Source organism: Phoxinus phoxinus, assembly GCF_949152265.1.
Source record: "Phoxinus phoxinus genome assembly, chromosome: 8".
Classification (NCBI taxonomy): domain Eukaryota; kingdom Metazoa; phylum Chordata; class Actinopteri; order Cypriniformes; family Leuciscidae; genus Phoxinus; species Phoxinus phoxinus.
The window spans coordinates 31189642-31208213 of record NC_136883.1 but is presented as its reverse complement, the minus strand read 5'-3'; the positions used below and the strand labels follow the sequence as shown (position 1 = coordinate 31208213).

At 35.0% G+C, this 18572-nt stretch overlaps 3 protein-coding genes across 4 annotated transcripts; 2 read left to right on the top strand and 1 right to left on the bottom strand.

Moving 5' to 3' along the window:
• The first annotated feature begins 1627 nt into the window (after nt 1-1627).
• Nucleotides 1628-5051, top strand: LOC307003421 (uncharacterized protein). Its single transcript, XM_079621784.1, has 2 exons — nt 1628-2433; nt 2729-5051. The coding sequence occupies exon 2, from the start codon at nt 2804-2806 to the stop codon at nt 3926-3928; it is 1125 nt and encodes a 374-aa protein (XP_079477910.1). The 5' UTR covers nt 1628-2433; nt 2729-2803; the 3' UTR covers nt 3929-5051.
• A 639-nt stretch (nt 5052-5690) lies between these two features.
• Nucleotides 5691-14837, top strand: anpeplb (alanyl (membrane) aminopeptidase-like b; the record flags this gene model as incomplete). Its single annotated transcript, XM_079620993.1, has 20 exons — nt 5691-6871; nt 7587-7726; nt 8202-8341; nt 8443-8563; nt 9249-9403; nt 9689-9796; nt 9967-10110; nt 10203-10268; nt 10709-10774; nt 10855-10988; nt 11197-11279; nt 11434-11570; nt 12797-12852; nt 12938-13085; nt 13168-13256; nt 13337-13441; nt 13550-13735; nt 13821-13961; nt 14459-14540; nt 14688-14837. Exons 1-20 carry the CDS (start codon nt 6270-6272, stop codon nt 14835-14837), a joined length of 2853 nt encoding a protein of 950 aa, XP_079477119.1. The 5' UTR covers nt 5691-6269.
• arpin (actin related protein 2/3 complex inhibitor) lies at nt 14071-18383 on the bottom strand. 2 transcript variants are annotated; one of them, XR_013798584.1, is made up of 7 exons: nt 18211-18361; nt 17796-17871; nt 16992-17124; nt 16514-16720; nt 16268-16431; nt 15953-16050; nt 14071-14782 (listed from the first exon to the last, which is right to left on the bottom strand). XR_013798584.1 is itself a non-coding variant. In XM_079620992.1 (6 exons), the coding sequence occupies exons 1-6, from the start codon at nt 18300-18302 to the stop codon at nt 16042-16044; spliced, it is 681 nt and encodes a 226-aa protein (XP_079477118.1). In that variant the 5' UTR covers nt 18303-18383; the 3' UTR covers nt 14924-16041. The 2 variants fall into 2 exon arrangements, 1 of the variants encoding a protein (XP_079477118.1); XM_079620992.1 differs by lacking the exon at nt 14071-14782 and having other exon boundaries at nt 14924-16050; nt 18211-18383.
• Between the last annotated feature and the right edge of the window lie 189 nt (nt 18384-18572).

Below are 18572 nucleotides of genomic sequence, written 5' to 3'. Positions count from 1 at the left end.
ATATTGAGTATGCAAAATTATGACATTTTAATAACACAAATTGCATACAGTGTATATAAGCTGGGTTATACACTAATTACATGTACTCTGTATTAGGTTATCAGATTCCCAAAATTAGTAGGCTACTTGTAATTAGATTATATTACATTTTAAAAAACTTGTAATCAGACTATACTTTTTTATTGATTACATGTTATTCTCACAATGGCAGACACATATTCATAATTCATTGATTCTCACCACTACTTTTTTATCTTTACATTTTTCCTTTCTAAAAACACTTACTGCTTGGATACATTCAGAAGGACTTCCAGGTTTGTGGAACTGCACACACAGACCAGAAAATGTGAGCCTATCGCTGAAAACTGAGACCCACACAGTATATGATCACTGGATGTACAGAAATCATTTGACTTTTAACACATGTGTTTCCTCACACTTTGCACATTGCATATCTAATCAACTCCTGATTCACACAATAATCATTATTTGAATTATAACTCAGTTTCAGTGAGTTATTTAACCATGCATTAATGTCTTTGGAAGGCTTTTGTCTTTCAAACACATTACATTTACAAATTCACATCATATCATATTTACATGCAATGCAGGGATTCCCCAACTTTTTTGTCAGCTGAAATGTCTTTGACCTAATATATTTACTTTAAGTATTAAGTAGATTTTAATTTGTAAGTTAGGTCAATAATACAATTGAGACAAAATAAATAAATAATAATAAAATTAAGTTCATGGGTCTCTGATGTCGGTAAATAGTCACATGAAATGCAGGTGAACAAATAACATCTTTTTTAGTAGTTTTATTTTTATTGTTTTTATTTTACAGTTATTTATTTTAATTAAAAACTCAGGAACCCCTGCAGTTCCATCATGAACCCCAGCCTGGGAAACCCTTAAGTAATGTAACATTTATTCTAATGCACTTCATGTTGTTGATAAAGAATGGAATATATTTTTTTCTTTCTCTTTGTTTTTCCCCCCCATATCCATATGGTATTAAGATTATTCTACTCAAATCAGTATGATAAACAAACCCCTTTGTTTTAAGAAGAAAAAAAGAAGAAAAGTATAGTTATGGTGGATGTATAGCCTATCTGAAAAAGCCTATAGATGCCAGCGATGTCTAGTAATTAGTAAACAAAACACTATTAATAAAATGTATGATCCGATAACAAAACTGGTCTAAACGATTTCTTTCATAAATCACATTGAAAAGTAAGTGTAGTCAGAAATGTCAACAAATACAACTTGAGCAAAAACGTATTAAACAGTTATAGTTAATTCTGGATAATTGGGACATTTTTAAAGTGATCTTAATGTCAAAATGTGTCCCATTACCTGAATTCACCTGTATCTGCATTATAATGTTTTTTTTATGTTTTTTTTATTAAACTTTAAACAAACAAGAAAGAGCTAGGCCTATACATAAAAAAACAGTCAATGAGAAAAACATACAGAAGGTGGTACGCTAATCTTTATAAATATAGCCTATTGGGCTCGCATATAGACACTGAATTTGTTTTCTTATTATGTGAATGAAAAATAGAATTGATATATCTTTGTATTTCTTTATTAGAATATCTTGAGCACGTCGAGATAACGGAATGACGTAAAAGAACAGATGGAATGGCTTTTTAAAACCTGTTCGAAAGAACCGATTCGCCGAAATGAGTCGTAGCCTACTTTTTATGATGTATCATAACGTTGCCAGATCTATAACGTTAACTTACACGTCGTAAAATATGTTCTTACACGATTCTTTTATTAAAAATATCGCTCAGCGTGAGATATTAAAAAGTAGTGATGGAGAAATGTGACAACGATACCGCTATCGACGCTTTGCGGAACTCATGACAGCAGAAGTCGAAAAGCATGTTGAACCTGTCCTCAAGTCAGTTCTTTCAATCTAAAACCTGTTTTAACTATATTTGGAGAACATTTACAGAGCTGTTCCCGGATCAGCCATAAGCACCCAAGGCTGTAGCACGCACATTGATGATGTCACTCGCCGAGAACAACAACAGCCCCTCAAAGGGATTCTCAGCACAGCTTAGCTTCTTAGTTTGCTCTAAAGTGCTGACTATTTCTCACTAGTTAAAGCGTTATTATTTAATTAAGAGCTCAGTCAGACTGACACGACAGTTTGAGTTCAAGTATTCTATTGAGCGAACGAACAGTTTTGTTTCACATCTATCGCTAAAAATGTCAGGCCGCAGTGACAGGCTAACAATGCGCTACTAGCGGTCTATAAAACTATTTTGCATAGTTTGGTAAAAAAAAAAAATAAAAAAAAAAATACATGCCTTATTTCCTCCAAGGAAATTGCTCCTTGCACGCTTAGCAAAAACAGCAATGTGCTTAGTTGTCTTTGCGAATATAAACTCTACATCTCAGGGATGTGCTAGTATGTCAAAGGTAAGTTATCACTAGCAGTGTTTCCACATATATTATGTTTAGGCAGCGGCTACTAGTTTAATTTAAAATATATAAATCGTAAAACTGGCAGACGTAAACATTATTTAATATTTGCATGTTTTATGAATTTTCTGTTGATATGCTCTGTCTTGATGCACATTAGAAATTACATTTTGTTTTGATTCGTGAACGATTTCTTTCACGAATCGAATTGAAACGATTACAGTGGTGCTAGAGATAACTGAGTCAGTCAGAATTGAACTTTGGATATAAATTACATTATGTTTTCTGTTAGGTGCAGTCAAGCGTCTCTCAGTGAGAGAGAAAGACAAAAGGATGATCTTGAAGATTTAACCAAGCACTGAAGAAGATGCCTCAACGGAAGAGAGCCCTTGTTCCCATTAATACAAGGAGAAGGGTTAAAGGTGATGAAGATTACTTCCCTTTCAACTCCCTACCCATGGAATGCCAGCTCCATGTGCTCTCATTCCTCAGTGAGGTGGACAAGTGCAACTCTGCCCTTGTGTGTGCAAGCTGGAGTTGCTTGGTGCGCTCCGGGAAGCTCTGGAGAGTTGCAGACTATTCTCGCCGTGGGGTGTTTCATCTGGGCCAGGAGGGTCTGCTCGTTTCCAACAGAGAGTTTGAGCGCTGGAAAGCTTGGGTTCACCATTACACCCATCATCTTATATCCCGTGGGGCTAGTTTGCTCACTCTGAAGGCCAGTTTTGATCTAGGGGACCTGTGCAATAAATGGGGAGAGCTCCTGTCACACCTTCTAGAGAACATCCATTGCCGTGATCTCAGTCATTTAGATTTAAACTGGACATTTACGCTCCTGGAGCCCCTCGACCTTCGTGTTCACACCAGTTCTAGCTCTCATCAAGAAAATATTACCAAGATGGACCAGGTCAATAACTTCCAGATTCTCCTGACCAGACTCGTCCACAGCTGTCCCAGGATAACCAAAATGCGTCTGCACTTCGACTGGTCCGAAACGTCAGTTATGCTGATCACTCAGTTTCAACACCTTCGTATCTTAGAACTGAAGTACTTTTGGGTATTCAAAGGGGTCAGCCCGAACACTTTACAGACACTGACTAAATCGCTCCCTAATCTAAAGTCCCTTACGCTCCATGTTCTTGTACCTCTGCGGAATTTAGGCATCTCCTACACCCTCGAATCCCTTTCGCTTGAGTTCTTGGATGTGTCGCCCAGTCGCGGTCTGGTCTTCTCCTGCCTAAACCTTCCAGCGCTGCGAGAGCTGCGGGCGAAGAAGATCGTTCGGGGCATTACTCTGGACCGCAGGACTCGACTACAGATACAGAGCCGATGGCCCTGCTTGTATCAGGTCTTGCGTGAAGGAACGCCCAAGCTTCAGGCCCTTAACAATGAAAGACTCCTTCCCAACTGGAAAGAGCAAAGTTACAGAGAGCTGACGTCAATCCTCCAGCAGTCTTGCTATTGCCTTCAGCATTTAGACAGTTGGCTCTGGTGAGACTTAAACAATCACGGCCACATCCGGAAAAAAACAAACATTAGATGGACCAAAAATATAATCAGAAAACACAATTCTGATCCTCTCTAATAAAAATGATTTAATGCATTTAATTATACATCAGCCACACCTTGCTAGCAAATAACTGGATTAAATTTCAATATATGTGCATTTTATTAACCTTACAATTATGCCTAAAACATGTTTTGATCCAGTGCATTTTTTAGGAGCTTATGTGAAGTCAGCAAAATTGTTCTATTGTGCAAAAAAAAAGTAGGATAAAGCAGATTGCAGCAATGGAGTGTTGATCACCTTGACATGAACTCTTAATTCCTTAAAACATTTCATTCCTTGTGTGTTTCAGTAGGAATAATCAAAAATTGTTTTTTATGCCTTTATTTGTGTGAATGTCCTAAACTAGATTTTACTTCAGTGTTTTCAGCAGTCTGTGACCAAAAGTTATGACATTCCTGATCATCTATATTTCAGACAACCTTTTCCTCTTCTGACAATTTAATTTTAATCTCACTTTTATAAAATGGAATTGAAATAGATTGGTTTTATTTTAGTTCGAGCCTGTTATTGAGTGTTTTTAAGGATTTTCACGTGAGTGAAAATGTAGTGTTGCATCGATGTAGTGTTATCCATATTTGGGACAAATGTCTTGCATAATACAATTAAAAGCACAATCTTGAGTTTAGGGCTTTCTAAAGAAGTAATGAGTAAAACTTGAACTGCTTAGACCTTCTTTACATGTATTAGCTGACCAATGAATAGGCATGTATTGATTAAGATCAGATCAGCATTCATGCTAAGCATTAACATAATGTGCCTTTAATGATTTTTTTCTTCCATGGAGTTTTTCTTTGATTTTATGGAATGAAAATATTGCCTTTAGCGCCAAAAACTAATAGATAACTCAATTAATGTATGTCACGTGCATAGACGTCCGGTCCATTTTCCCCCCATTGTAAACAACCAGTGGATGAAATGTGATTTGTGTGCAGTACTTCTCATCCACAGGATGGCACCACCATACCCTTTTCTTTTCGGTGCAGTGATAAATTAATTCTGTGTACTGGCTGGAACTCAAACAGCTACAATAAATTGATACGATTTTACTAAATAACATTTGTGCTGTTTTGATTGTTTTAAAAAAAAATGCAAATGGTTCACTGTAGCTTCCAGTTATACTTCCTGTTAATGTAAGCAAGTACATTTTAGTTACATAGCACACTTAATCAGCAAAGCTATCCAAAGTGCTGAACAGAGTAAATAAAAATCAAATAAAAACGGAGTAAAACAAAACGACAATAAAACAGGAGTATGATAATAATTAAAAACCAAGGAGTAGAGATAAATGTTTTCAATTTTTATTTAAAAATGGTAATGGAAGGTGCAAAGCGGCTGTCCAGAGGGAATTGGTTCCATAGATGAGCGGCGGCAACATTTTATGTTGTTATATAAGTGTTTTTTATTTATTTATTTGTAGGATCGTTTTAAGATCATTATTTCGTCCATTTTAATGTTTAAACGAGCCAGCCAGATTTGACATTAAAATACTTTATAATTTGAATTTAAGATGAATATAAATAGATATTTAAAGAGTGACAGTTTTTTATCCATCGATCCATCTAGAACTAAAAAGTAGATTCATCTACATTACCATCTGCTGATTTTAAAGACGTTTAGATTAAAACTCAGAGGGGAAGGTTGGGGTGAGTTAAAAAAAAAAAAAAAAAAAAGGCACTGGAGTCCCCTCCCCTAACTCTTAGGAAAACACACTCCAAATTTCACTCAAAGACATGCTGATTTAGTAGTAGAAAAGGCTCAGAAATCCGTCAATGACGTTTTGTTTTGTTCAATGAGTCATCAGAGAAGTTTCTGGGCAGAACACTGCTGTCACCTCTGCCAGGGTCCCAAACAGCTGGATGTCTTATCACTGCAGTCTGAAGGTCTATGGAAGAACATAAGATGGACTCAAGAGGATCAGAATGGGATTACTCCGCTCAGTTCCATTGATTAAGTGCATTTACTTTCAGAATGCACATTTCTTTTCTCAGCAACAAAACTCTCTAATGTGTTTTTGCTGACCTTGGACTGAACAGATATTATAACTCCAGATGTGGGACAAAGAGCGATGCAACGCATTACATGTCAAATACAGCCATGTTTGTGTGTTTCTGGCTCATGTTAATGTGTAATCTTGATAGGCGTGGTAGTGGTGCTTGACGCCCCAATTGATATATTGTCAAGATCTGTGAGGGTACAGAGTCTAAAAAACGCTCAGCAAGTTCCCTTAGCTCACTTCATTCTTGGAGGTTTCTCAGACGGATCAGAAATGGCCAAAGGAACTGGCATTACCAAGGCCGTGGCTGTCGGCATTGGGGTCGTCACAGTTTCTTCTGTTTGTGGTTTAGTGTTGATGGTTGTGATGTTCCAAATTCAGATAGACGAAAAACGCCCGCTGGTTCCACCTACTCCAACTGAACCTCCGGTTCTTCCAACAGATCTTCCAACGAATCTCAGACTTCACGACTATTTGCTTCCTGAGAGCTACAAAGTCGTCCTCCAACCGTACCTTTACTCAGCGATAACTAACAACTACACAAACCAATCCTTCTTTTTCTCGGGGAACTCGACTGTAAGGTTTAAGTGTATGAAAGACTCCAAAACCATCTTGCTTCATGTTCACAACCTAAATGTGAAGAATGTGGAAGTGAGAAAATCTGGTTCAGATGGGAAATTAGCGAGCAGATATACAATTCATAACAATGAAAGTAATTTTCTCGTGATCAACCTCGAGGGCCAGTTATCTGGAAATGGGACCTACTATGATATTTTTACCAACTTTGAAGGGGAACTTTTTGAAGACTTGTCTGGGTTTTATGTGAACCGGTACACTGAGAAGAGTAAAGACGAGGATGAGGAAGATGAAGAAAGGTAACGATATCAGGAAATCTAGTTTCTTTTAATAGAAATGTTATTTATAAACTAATATATATATTAATAAATTATATGGTAACACTTTACAATAAGGTTCATTAGTTAACTACATTAATTAACATTAACTAAGAATGAGCAATACTTCTTCAGCATTTGTTAATCTTTGTTAATGTTAATTTCAACATTTACTAACACTTTATTAAAATCTTGTTAACATTAGTTAATGCACTGCGAACTAACATGAACAAACAATGAACAGTTGTATTTGTATTAACTAACGTTAACAAAGATTAACAAAAACAGTCATAAATGTATTGCTCATGGTGAGTTTGTGTTAGTTAATACATTAACTAATGTTTAATAAATGAACCTTATTGTAAAGTGTTAATACTTATATTATATTTTTGTCTTACAAAAGTCTCTTTTCAGTCCGGTTAAAAACACCCAAGAACATTAATTCACTGATTAATATATCTAAGATATATTTGCATGTATTTGGTGACATAAATAGTTTTAAAAATTAATTTTCTAAACTTTCTCTTCATAATATTCACCACAGGCTATCTTTTGTCCGGTAAATTGTTTATTGTGAGAAGCCTCCTGAGATTTTTTTTTAATGAAATCGCCATTATGTACATTTACTGTTGTTTTTACACACAGTTTTAAAGATAAATCCAGAACATAATTTGTATAAATACTTCCCCAGAAACAGATTCCTCGCCACCAGCCTGTTGCAACCCACAGACGCGAGGAGAGTATTTCCCTGCTTTGATGAGCCAGCTCTGAAGGCAGTGTTTGACATTACTATTATCCACAGACCTGGAATTACAGCCCTCTCCAATGGAATGGGAGGTTAGGATCCTATCTTGTCAACATTTCACTGTACATGAAAGAACATATTTGATATAATATATATATATATATATATACACGTTTAAAAGTAAAGGTTTAAAAAGGTTGTTTTTGCAGCAGCAGCGCCATAGAAGAACCATTTTGAGTTCCCCAAAAAATCTTTCAGTGAACAGTTTAAAAATAACTTTTAAAGAACCCTTTTTTTCACCTTTTTTTCTGGTATGAAAAGGTTCCATTCCATGGATGTTAAAGTTTCTTCATGGAACCGTAGATTAAGAACCTTTATTTTTAAAAGTGTAAATATTTGGTCCTAAATACAGTCTCTAATACAGACAAACGTCAAAACAGCAAACAGTAGCATTCAAAATCTTAATTGTTTTTCAAAAGACTGTTGCTCATTTGAAAAGGATTTAAACAATCTAAACAAAACAAAAATCAAGGTATTTAGGCTCAAAGTATAATTTCTGTTTTTCAGACTCCGGCTCGATAGAAATAGATGGAGAAGAATGGGTTGTGACTACATTTACACCGACCCCCATCATGTCAACTTATCTATTGGCTTTCACTTTAGCCGATTTTACGTATAAATCGATACCGACTGGGACAAACATGCATGTATGTTGCTTTAATTTTTATTTAAGACACTTCAGTGCCGGCTTTTTGTTTTCTTTTTCTTTTTTACATTTCACAAATTATTATTATGATGTGTTTTCAAGATATATGCTCGGAAAGAGGCTATTGTTGCTGGCCATGCTGACTATGCAGTTGAAATAACACATAAGATTCTGATTCACTATGAGAAGGAATTTGGATTGAAATACCCACTGGACAAACTAGGTGAGTCAAGGGGAAAAAACAACGAGAAGGTTTCAATGGCTCTATTGAATTATGTGGTTTACTTTAATTGCTTGCATCAATACATATGGATAAGGTTCACCACTTATTAAATGTCTTTTTTGTGCCCATACAACAAAAAGTAGAAGAAAAAAAATTGGACCCCATTGACTTTTATTGTATGGACCGGACAAAAGACCTTCTTATATAATAACTGGTAACACTTTACAATAAGGTTTAATTTGTTAACATAAATTAACTACATTAGTTAACATTAACTAACAGCGAACAACACTTCTACAGCATTTATTAATCATAGTAAATGTTAATTCAACTTTTATTAATACATTATTAAGATTAAAAGTTGTATCTGTTAACATTATGAGCTAACATGAGCATTGTTTTTAACTAACATTAACAAAGGGTAAGAATGCTGTAAGAATATTGTTCTTTGTTAATTCATGTTAGTTATTACTAATGTTAACAAATAAGACCTTATTGTAAAGTGTTACCAAATATCTTTTCTGTTCTAAAAAAAGAAAAAGAAAAAAAGAAAGTCATTCAGGTATTACACAATGTTAATTTTTGGGTGAACTATCCCAAACAGAACATGCTGAACAAGCTGAAATGAGTCTGTGTTCCATATAAAAGACATGGAGGATCACAAGCAAAATTTGTTTTATTATAGATCAGATTGCCCTGCCAGATTTAAGTGTCGGAGCCATGGAAAACTGGGGTTTCATTTCATATCAGGAGTCAGGTTTGCTGTATGATGAAGTTACGGGATCAACCTTTGATAAAGAATGGGTGGCCACTCTGATTGCTCATGAGTTGGCACATCAGGTAAACATATTCATAACCTTAATATCCTATTGCATAATAAACCACCGATTAAAGTTTACATTGGGCTAGATATTTCAGTGAATGACATTGTTAACTGTGCAGTGACAACCTAAAAAAAAATGCAAATAAATTTACAATTTACATAACATAATAACATAATAAACAAATCTCTGATGTAGGTCTTTAGAACATTAAATATTTAGATCATCCACTAGAACAAGGGGTTGAGAACCCCTAAATCATAAACAAATAATTTTTCCATTTCATACCTGTGCTTAATTTCAGTGGTTTGGAAACCTTGTCACTATGCGCTGGTGGAATGACCTGTGGCTGAATGAAGCATTTGCGACATATATGTCATACATTGGGGTGGAAGCTGCTGGCTGGGACTTGGTATGTTTTTGTTTATTTTAGCATTATGATTTTAACAAATAGTACCCATGCATGGTTACTCCTTTCTTTTTTCTTTTTTTTGTCCACAACTATAATGGGATTAACTTAATTCAATTAAAACTCTGCCACCTCCAACTTCCTCTGGTGATATTGTTCATTTGTGTTTTCAGAAAGATCTAATTGTTCTCAGAGAAATCCAGTCCGCCTTTCAAGTGGATTCCTTGAACTCTTCTCATCCTCTCAGCTTGTATGAAAATGATATTCAAACTTCCTCTGAGATCATAGAACTTTTTGATGACGTCACATACAGCAAGGTTGGCATGACATCTCAATACAGTTGTAGTGTCTTAATGTTCAAAATGAATGAAAAATAAAAAAAGATCTTCATGCTCTGTACGTCCTCTAGGGTGCTGCTGTGTTGAGAATGCTGTCCGCATTCATGACTGACCAAGCATTTATGAAAGGACTCAAGGTAAGCCGAAGTCGGGGGGAATTATATACACTATATACTATTTTTCAAATGTTTGGAATATTTGGAGGATTTTTTGATGTTTTGAAGAAGAAGGTCTCTAATGCTCAACAAGGCTGCATTTATTTGATCAATAATACAGTAAAAAGAAAAGAGTAATATTGTGAAAAATTGTATTACAATTAAAATATATTTTTCTATTTGAATAAGTTTTGAAATGTAAATTATTCCTGTGATGGCAAAAGTGAATTTTCAGATGCTTTATTTAGCTTTATAAATCCCCAACTCAAATGTTATTATATTACTTTAAATATGTTAATATAATTGTGTTTTTAAAACTTAGGACCTTTTGTGATATGATGTGATTATGTATTTTTTATTTATTGAATATTTTAAAGTATGGTCAGGACTGATTGTCTAATTGCTAAATGTATTTATTTTAGACGTATCTCTACAACTTCCAGTACAATAACACTGTGTACAACGACCTTTTGGAATGCTTGCAAGGGGTAAATCGAGGACCTATATTCTAATTTTTAAGTTGAAATAATATGAGAGAATAATGACAAATATTTCCAACAATTATCAGGAGACAAATCTAGATTTGGAAGGCTTCATGAGCACATGGATTGAGCAAGTTGGGTACCCAGTAATCACCATTAATACCCAGACGGGGGATACTTCTCAAGAACAGTTTTTACTAAAGCCAGGCGTGGGCCATAAGTGAGTTCCAAAAATCAATAGTATTCAATATTATCATATTTACTGAATCATTTAGGTTCCATGGCAGGTCATTTATAGTATTGGATTTAAGCTAATCAAATAAAAGTCCTAAAGTATTGTACCATTATATGCAATATATTCTTTATTGTTTAGTCTCTATAATTCAGTAGTTTCCAAATTCAAACATTGTTTATTTTCTTCCTAACAGTATTCCATGGCAGGTTCAAATCACATACATTAAGTCTGATGATTCTGGGTTGAAAAAAGATTTACTGAAAGTAAAAGGTCCAGGTAAGGAACAAATAAACTTTAAAGCTTCATTTTAAAATATAAGAAGGAAACCTGCCAAAACAACCATATATGCATTCTAACATTATTCTATATACATATTCTAAGCTGTTTGTAGTGATTAATCAATTGATCATTTCTGCATCCTTCCTTATAGTTCGAAGGCCACATTTTCAACTCATTGATTCAGATAAATGGGTTCTCGCCAACATCAACTGCACTGGCTTTTACCGTGTGAACTATGATGAAGAAAACTGGAACAAACTTCTAATGCAGCTTGAAAAAGATCATCATGTAAGACATGTTATTAGCATTCTTTTTAAATCACGTTACAGTTAAGGGCTGCAACATTACTTTGCGCAAGTACGCGAACCCTTGGCCAACAACCGATCCGGTTAAACATGCAACAGTTATACGGTTAAACAGTGCGCTGTTCCATTGGTCTAGCGGTATCAAACTTCAGTAGGCTACTCAAGGGGGCGATAGAAATACATTCAAATAGGCTGCCTCTCACATTAAACCGTATTACTCAGGTAAATTGCTATAAAATACTGAATCAGTCACGTAATTACAGAATGTTAACTGGGAATTTTCGGAGAGCTCCCATTTGTTCCATATGACTGCTGTACCGCCTGATCGCTAAAGATTCATATTTTCATTGCCGTTGATAATTCCAATTCTGAGCCGGACGTGAACAGCTCCAAGTAGAACATCATGTGTTATCATCTCGTAATAATGGTAATTACATTGCAACATGTCACAACTTTTCACATTTCCGGGGGTTCTCAGAAGCGGAAGTCGTCATCGTTGGGTAAACTTCTATAGTGGTGAATGGGAGACGACAACGATAATAATTTGTTATTTTGATTAAGGATTACTAGGCTAATTTATAATAAATTCTGCAATATATAAAAAAGTTATTTTGTATATGCTTTGTCTAATATAACTGTTACTCAAGATGCCTTTAAAGGATCGAGCTACCAAAAATGAGCATGTCCATCGCATATGCCGATTGATATCTAAAAATTCTGATATCTAAATCTTTCTTCTTTTGACTAACCTTTGGATTTTAAAAATGAAAAAAATTGCAACAATAAAAATAATTTGCTAGGTTAGCTGATTACCTTAAAAGTCCATATCGCCATCAGTTCACAGGTTCACACTGCTGTAACCATGGCTGTAACACTTTCTCCGACGAGCGGATGCGATAAGACTTGTTTTCCTATTTGTTAATGTGACGACGAGTAGCCATAGACAGTATACAGCATAGCTGCTGCTGGACTGAAACTGTAAAAAAGACATTTATGCTAATTCACGCTATCGCCTCTTGTGGCAGCGCCATAGGGCAGCGCTGAGAAAACAATGCGCGCGATCCGACACAGTTCAGTACGCAACTTGCTAAATCGAGGTTGCGTAGCAGCGTCTGCGTTCACGTACTTGCGTGAAGTTTTGTCAGTTATAGAAAATATTCAAAATTCAAGCAGAATACTGATGAGATCAAAAATATCTTACATCTTTAGATGATTCCAGTCATCAACCGAGGGCAACTCATTGATGACGCTTTTAATCTGGCAAGGTACATTTTTCATTCAGATAATTTGTAATTCTATTGTTCACTCGGATTTGTTGCTGTATGTTAACTTCTAATATTTTTTTTAAAGGGGTCATCGCCTCAACGTCTCTATTGCACTAAGTCTAACTAAGTTCCTGGTGAATGATACTGAGTATATTCCATGGGAGTCAGCACTGAAAAACCTGGACCATTTTGTCCTTATGTTTGATCGCTCTGAGGTCTATGGTGCGATAACGGTGAGCACAAGGAAACAGTCTAATTGAACACATACGAAACAGTGGAAAATGTGATAACTTATCTGTACATTTCTATGTCAAGAAATACCTACGCAAGCAAGTTAGAGGACTATATGAGCACTTTGAAGAGTACACAAATAATGCAACCATTCCTAAGGATTACACTGACCAGTAAGTAAATTTTTTGTCTTTCTTTACATATATTTTGTTGGAAATCTAGCAATCATTCTTTGATTTCTTCTTCTTCTTAGGAATAACCAGGTAAATGCTATTTCAGTGGCCTGCACCTATGGCCTTCCTGAGTGCATAAACATGGCAACAAGTCTATTCATGGATCATAAAAATGACTCAAATATGTGAGTTGCGTCTTTAAGACTAAATTAAATTATTGTAAATTACAGTTCTAAAAGATATCTATGCATATACATAAGATATATTGACTTGAAAGCTGATGTATTTTTTAGATTTAGTATTCCATCCGAAATACATCCGAATTTGAGGAGAGCGATCTATTGCAGTGCAATAGCTGCCGGTGATGAGGATGATTGGGAATTTGTTTGGGAAGAATACCAAAGGACTACAGTCGCTGCAGAGAAAGACAAATTAAGATATGCCCTATCATGTACCAAAGAAATCTGGCTGCTGAACAGGTCAGGGCAGCGATTTGAGCTTTACACCATCTCAACGGACACTATGTTTACTTCATACTCACTATTGGCGTTTATAATCCAACAGATATCTTGAGTACACTCTTGACCCTTCAAAGATTAGAAAGATGGATATGGTCTCTACCATAAACTACATTGCCAAAAATGTCGCCGGCCAGCCTCTCGCGTGGGATTTTGTTCGTGGCAAGTGGTCCTATATCACCCAAGAGTAAGTTAAGGTTCAAATTATTATTTAAATTCAATGAATGAACTTGCTAGTAAATTTCAAAATCATTACAAAGAAACAGCAAGTAACACATTGAATTAAAGACAACATTGCGAAGTAGAAAGACTGAGATTATATTTTCTTATAAAACGTACTCCAATAATGTACAATACAAACTAATTTTTTTTTTTTTTTTTTAACAGTGCAGGCAAATTAAACCACTCAAATTACATATTCCACAAACATGTTCAGTCTGTGTCTTTGGCTTGAGATAAATTATGAATTATAAAATTATGAATCGGGAATTGCCACAGCAATCAGGAAGTTATAACACCCAAGTTACATAAAAGTGTCAAAGATCAACAGCAATTCAGGGTCCAAAGGCTGCTTTCAGCTATAAATGAATGATAGTTTTAATTGTGTTAAAGGTTTTATCTCTGTTACTTGTTGGAAACCATAACTATATGGACATGTGACTAACAGTCATCTTTTTTGGGCAGGTATGGAGCTGGAATCATATCTTTAGGCAGTCTACTAGATGGCGTGACAAAGAGATTCTCCAGGGACGTTGAACTTGAAGAGGTGCTGTTGTTTGCCATTTTTGGTTACTCTCTGACTCTTTCAGTTATTGTAGAGGGATGATAAAGAGTAATAGTTGATGATGCCTCAATCTGTAATTGTGTTTCCACTATTGTTCTTACACAAACATTCAAACTTGTCTTTACACAGCTGAAGCAGTTTCAGAGGGAGCAGGATAAGGAAGATCAGGGGTTCGCAGCTCGAGCTTTGGAGCAGGTCATTGAAAGGACAGAGGCCAACATTATCTGGGTGAATGAAAACAAGCAGAATGTTAAGGATTGGTTCAATGGAGAGCTGTAGGATCAGAGTTTTTGTAGGCCCACACAATCAAAAACATATGTAAAGGCATTCCACAATGAAAGCAACACCCTCCTGTGGTTCTGAGATGCTTTTTGTTGGAGAATTAGTCAAGCGTTAGAAGAGAACAACGAATGTGCAATTTTAAAATGGCTACATAACACATTCCCTTATGCTGTGTTGAGTAGTTAAAGCCAGATCTATGGTGTATATAAGAGAAAAGCCCAAAAATGAATGTTTAGGACAGCTTAATTTGTTATTGCTTTTAATATAATTTAGCTGATATTACTGAGTATTGTTTACAGTGATGAAATCACATCTAAGCACATACCAAAAACAAAAGCACAAAGGACTATTATGTTATTCCTTGTATTTATATAGTTTATTTTAATTAAAATGCATATTATGAAAGCTAGTATTTTGAAATATGACCTTTTTATAAAACCATAGCTATCATTTTGTTGATTACTGTGATTGATGATATTATGAATGACAAAAGTTGTGATTCATGAGATGTAATATTTTGTAACATGTAAAAGTCAAACATGTAAATCTTTAAATAAAGTTATTTTTTTTTACACAGCTGTTTCTTTTGATGCACTGGTACTGTAATATATCTATAACACACACACACACACACATATATATATTAGATATTTAATTGTGCATGCTTATTTTCCTTTTTACATTAAAATGACCGTTGCTGCCATGTAACACTCACTAAAAAACACACTTTAAATGTAAACTTCAGCAAATTTAAAAACAATAAAATCTAAAGTAATTTTTTAAAAATAAAAGTATAAAATATTTATACTGTAGTACATTATAATGTTGCGATGCCTAAACTTACTTAACAATTAAAACAACTGATTTTAGTGTTTTAAAATAGTGTATCATTTTAGCATCAGCCATTAATCGGCCATCATTTTAATATAGTTGCATGTATAAATATGATTATGAAATATTATAAAACCATTTTCAATAAAAATGCTTAATGATCTGACGGATATGCCTTTGAAAATACTTTGAAAATAAAAATGCATAACAGTCTTTATTTTAAAATGGCACTTTTGCTGTTTATTTATTATATTTTCATGTGATAACATAGGAATACTGACTGTGAGGTCTTGTTTTGTGGTGTAAATATACATTTGGAAGACAGATAACAAGGCACTGTGATCCAATCCTAGAAGCTGAAGGGTGTCATTCAGTCATCCTAAAAGCAAGATCCCAAACAACATAAAACAGATGTTACAAGTTTGCTTCAACAAACTTCAACAAATCCTTCACTGGATCATTGCATTTGATGATAGAATAACAGGAAATGTTAAAAACGATTGCACATCTGTTCATGATAAACCCATTTCCTAAACAAATGCTTTATGTGGCCAGAGCAAAACACAAAACATTTTCAGTTGAGCAGAGAATCGTACCCATTCTTCATCGTCTGCTCCGTCACCCTGACCGGCACTCTTCCCTGTCTTTTCCTGATCAGTTTTGTTAGCCAACACTTTCTCTGTCCACGATGCTCCAGCGTTCTCATCTCCTGCAAAGTTGCACTTTGTCACTGTACCACCATCCAGTTTGGCGAAGGAAACTAGACAGGCAAAAACAGAGGGAACAGTATGTAGACACTTTGATTTACGTAGAAGTACATACTATTTTCAGCATTCACTCACAAATAAAAGGCCCGTCTCCTTTCGTCTTAAGACGGATTTCTTGGCCAGGATCAAGCTCTGTTTTGTTCATCTCCTCCTCTGAGATCCAGAATGCAAAGGCCTGACCAGGACAATATTTTGAAGTCATTTTAACCAGCTGGTCCTTATTCACAATATCCCTCAGTTGGCGCTCATCTAGACAGTCTGTTTCACCCTTAGCTTCCACTTCTGCAAGGTTGAGACACACAAACAGACACCTTTTGCTCACAACATGCATATAATAGTCTGCTGCCATACATGAAGATATTTTATAAATCGGCATATTACATTTACTTGTAATGGTTTTGTAAAAGTTTATTCCAGCTTTTATTATTTAATGGTACAACTGAAAGTTGTTAAAACAGGCTGCCATTAAAAAGCACAATAAAAACATGCCATGTTAAAACCACAAATCAAAATGGTTCTGAATAAATGCAAACTATGGCTACTCAGTACTCACTGAAGGATGACATCAGATAACCTGTGTTGACCTTCCGGGTATCACTGAAGTTAGGTTCAATCTCGTTTCCCTTTGAATCATATTTTCTGCGATGGATTCGGCTTGGTTTGATGTACAAAACATTGAAGCGCTCCTGAAATAAACACGTTTTAGATTTTAATAAAAAGGATATCAAGACAAGCAACAATAAAACAATTGCTGAATCGCTAAGAGTCATGGAAAATATTATTTGATCATTTTATTACAAATAAAATTATATATTCTCGACTGTTCAAATGTTTGGGGTCGATAGAATTTTTAAATGTTTTTGAACAAAGACTCTTATGCTCACCAAGGCTGCATTTATTTGATAAAAATACAGTAAAATAACTGTTAACTGTTTTCTATAGTAAGATATTATAAATGGACCTGTAATGCAAAGCTGAATTTTCAGCATCATTACTCTCCAGTCTTCAGTGTCACATGATTCCTCAGAAATCATTCTATTTCATTATGATGTGATGCTCATTTCTTATTATTATCAATGTTGACATATAATATTCTCTATTATTTAATATTATAAGTTTAATTGTGTAAATGTGGACACCATGATACATTTTTTTAGGATTCTCTGATTAATAGAAAGTTCAAAAGAACAGAATTCATTTGAAATGTTGTTTTTTAAAGTTTTTGTTTTTGTTTTACTGACCCCAGACTTAACGGTAGTTTAAATTAGTGAATGATCATGATTGGAGAGTACAACCTATAGGCTAAGTTTTTGAGTTGAGGAACAGTTTGAAGTTCTCTAATAAACATACACTTTACCTTTCTGTTGTTCACATCTGTAATGACATGGCGTGACACATCCAGAACCGCCCCCTCTAAAATGACACCATGACCACTGGAAAGTGAAAATGATACATAAAACACAATGTACTATGGTACTATGATACGCACTATGGTAACGATCGTTTCCGCCAGAACGCCACAGTTGGTGTTGCTATAATAACTTGCTATGACAAAATTGACAAAATATTTCACAGTTTGAAGCATATAGCATATCATACTTCATAATGTATTTACAGTATTAGCTATAACTTATGTAACTATTATTGTATTTGGAGACTAGTTATCCATATCTGTAAGGGATACTAGGAGAAGTAAGTTAGTCGCTCTGCAAAAAGCAGACTTGAACTTTGAAGTATACTTCATCATACTCAGGCTTGAAGTATTAACTTACCTCTGGTGAACTATTGGATCAAATGCGGAGGATAGTTTCTCATTATGCACAGGTTTGTTTAATAACGCAGTGTTGTCATATATGCGACTCATCTTCTGTCGATGATTTTTATTTCGTCGAAAGCTCAGCCACTTCCTGGTTACGTCATCATGAAATCTCTATCCATTCGAAACGCAGTTTAGCGATGCGGGGAAATATTGTGTAGTTGTAACTTTTTGACAATATATAAATAACTGTAAAATTAGAGTTTAAAATTAGAAGGGAATCATTTTTTGCTTATCTTTATCTTCTGCACTTACCTGCTCTTTATTTGCGCGAATCAAGAGGTGGTGCCAATATGAAAAGTAAAATATTCATCATCA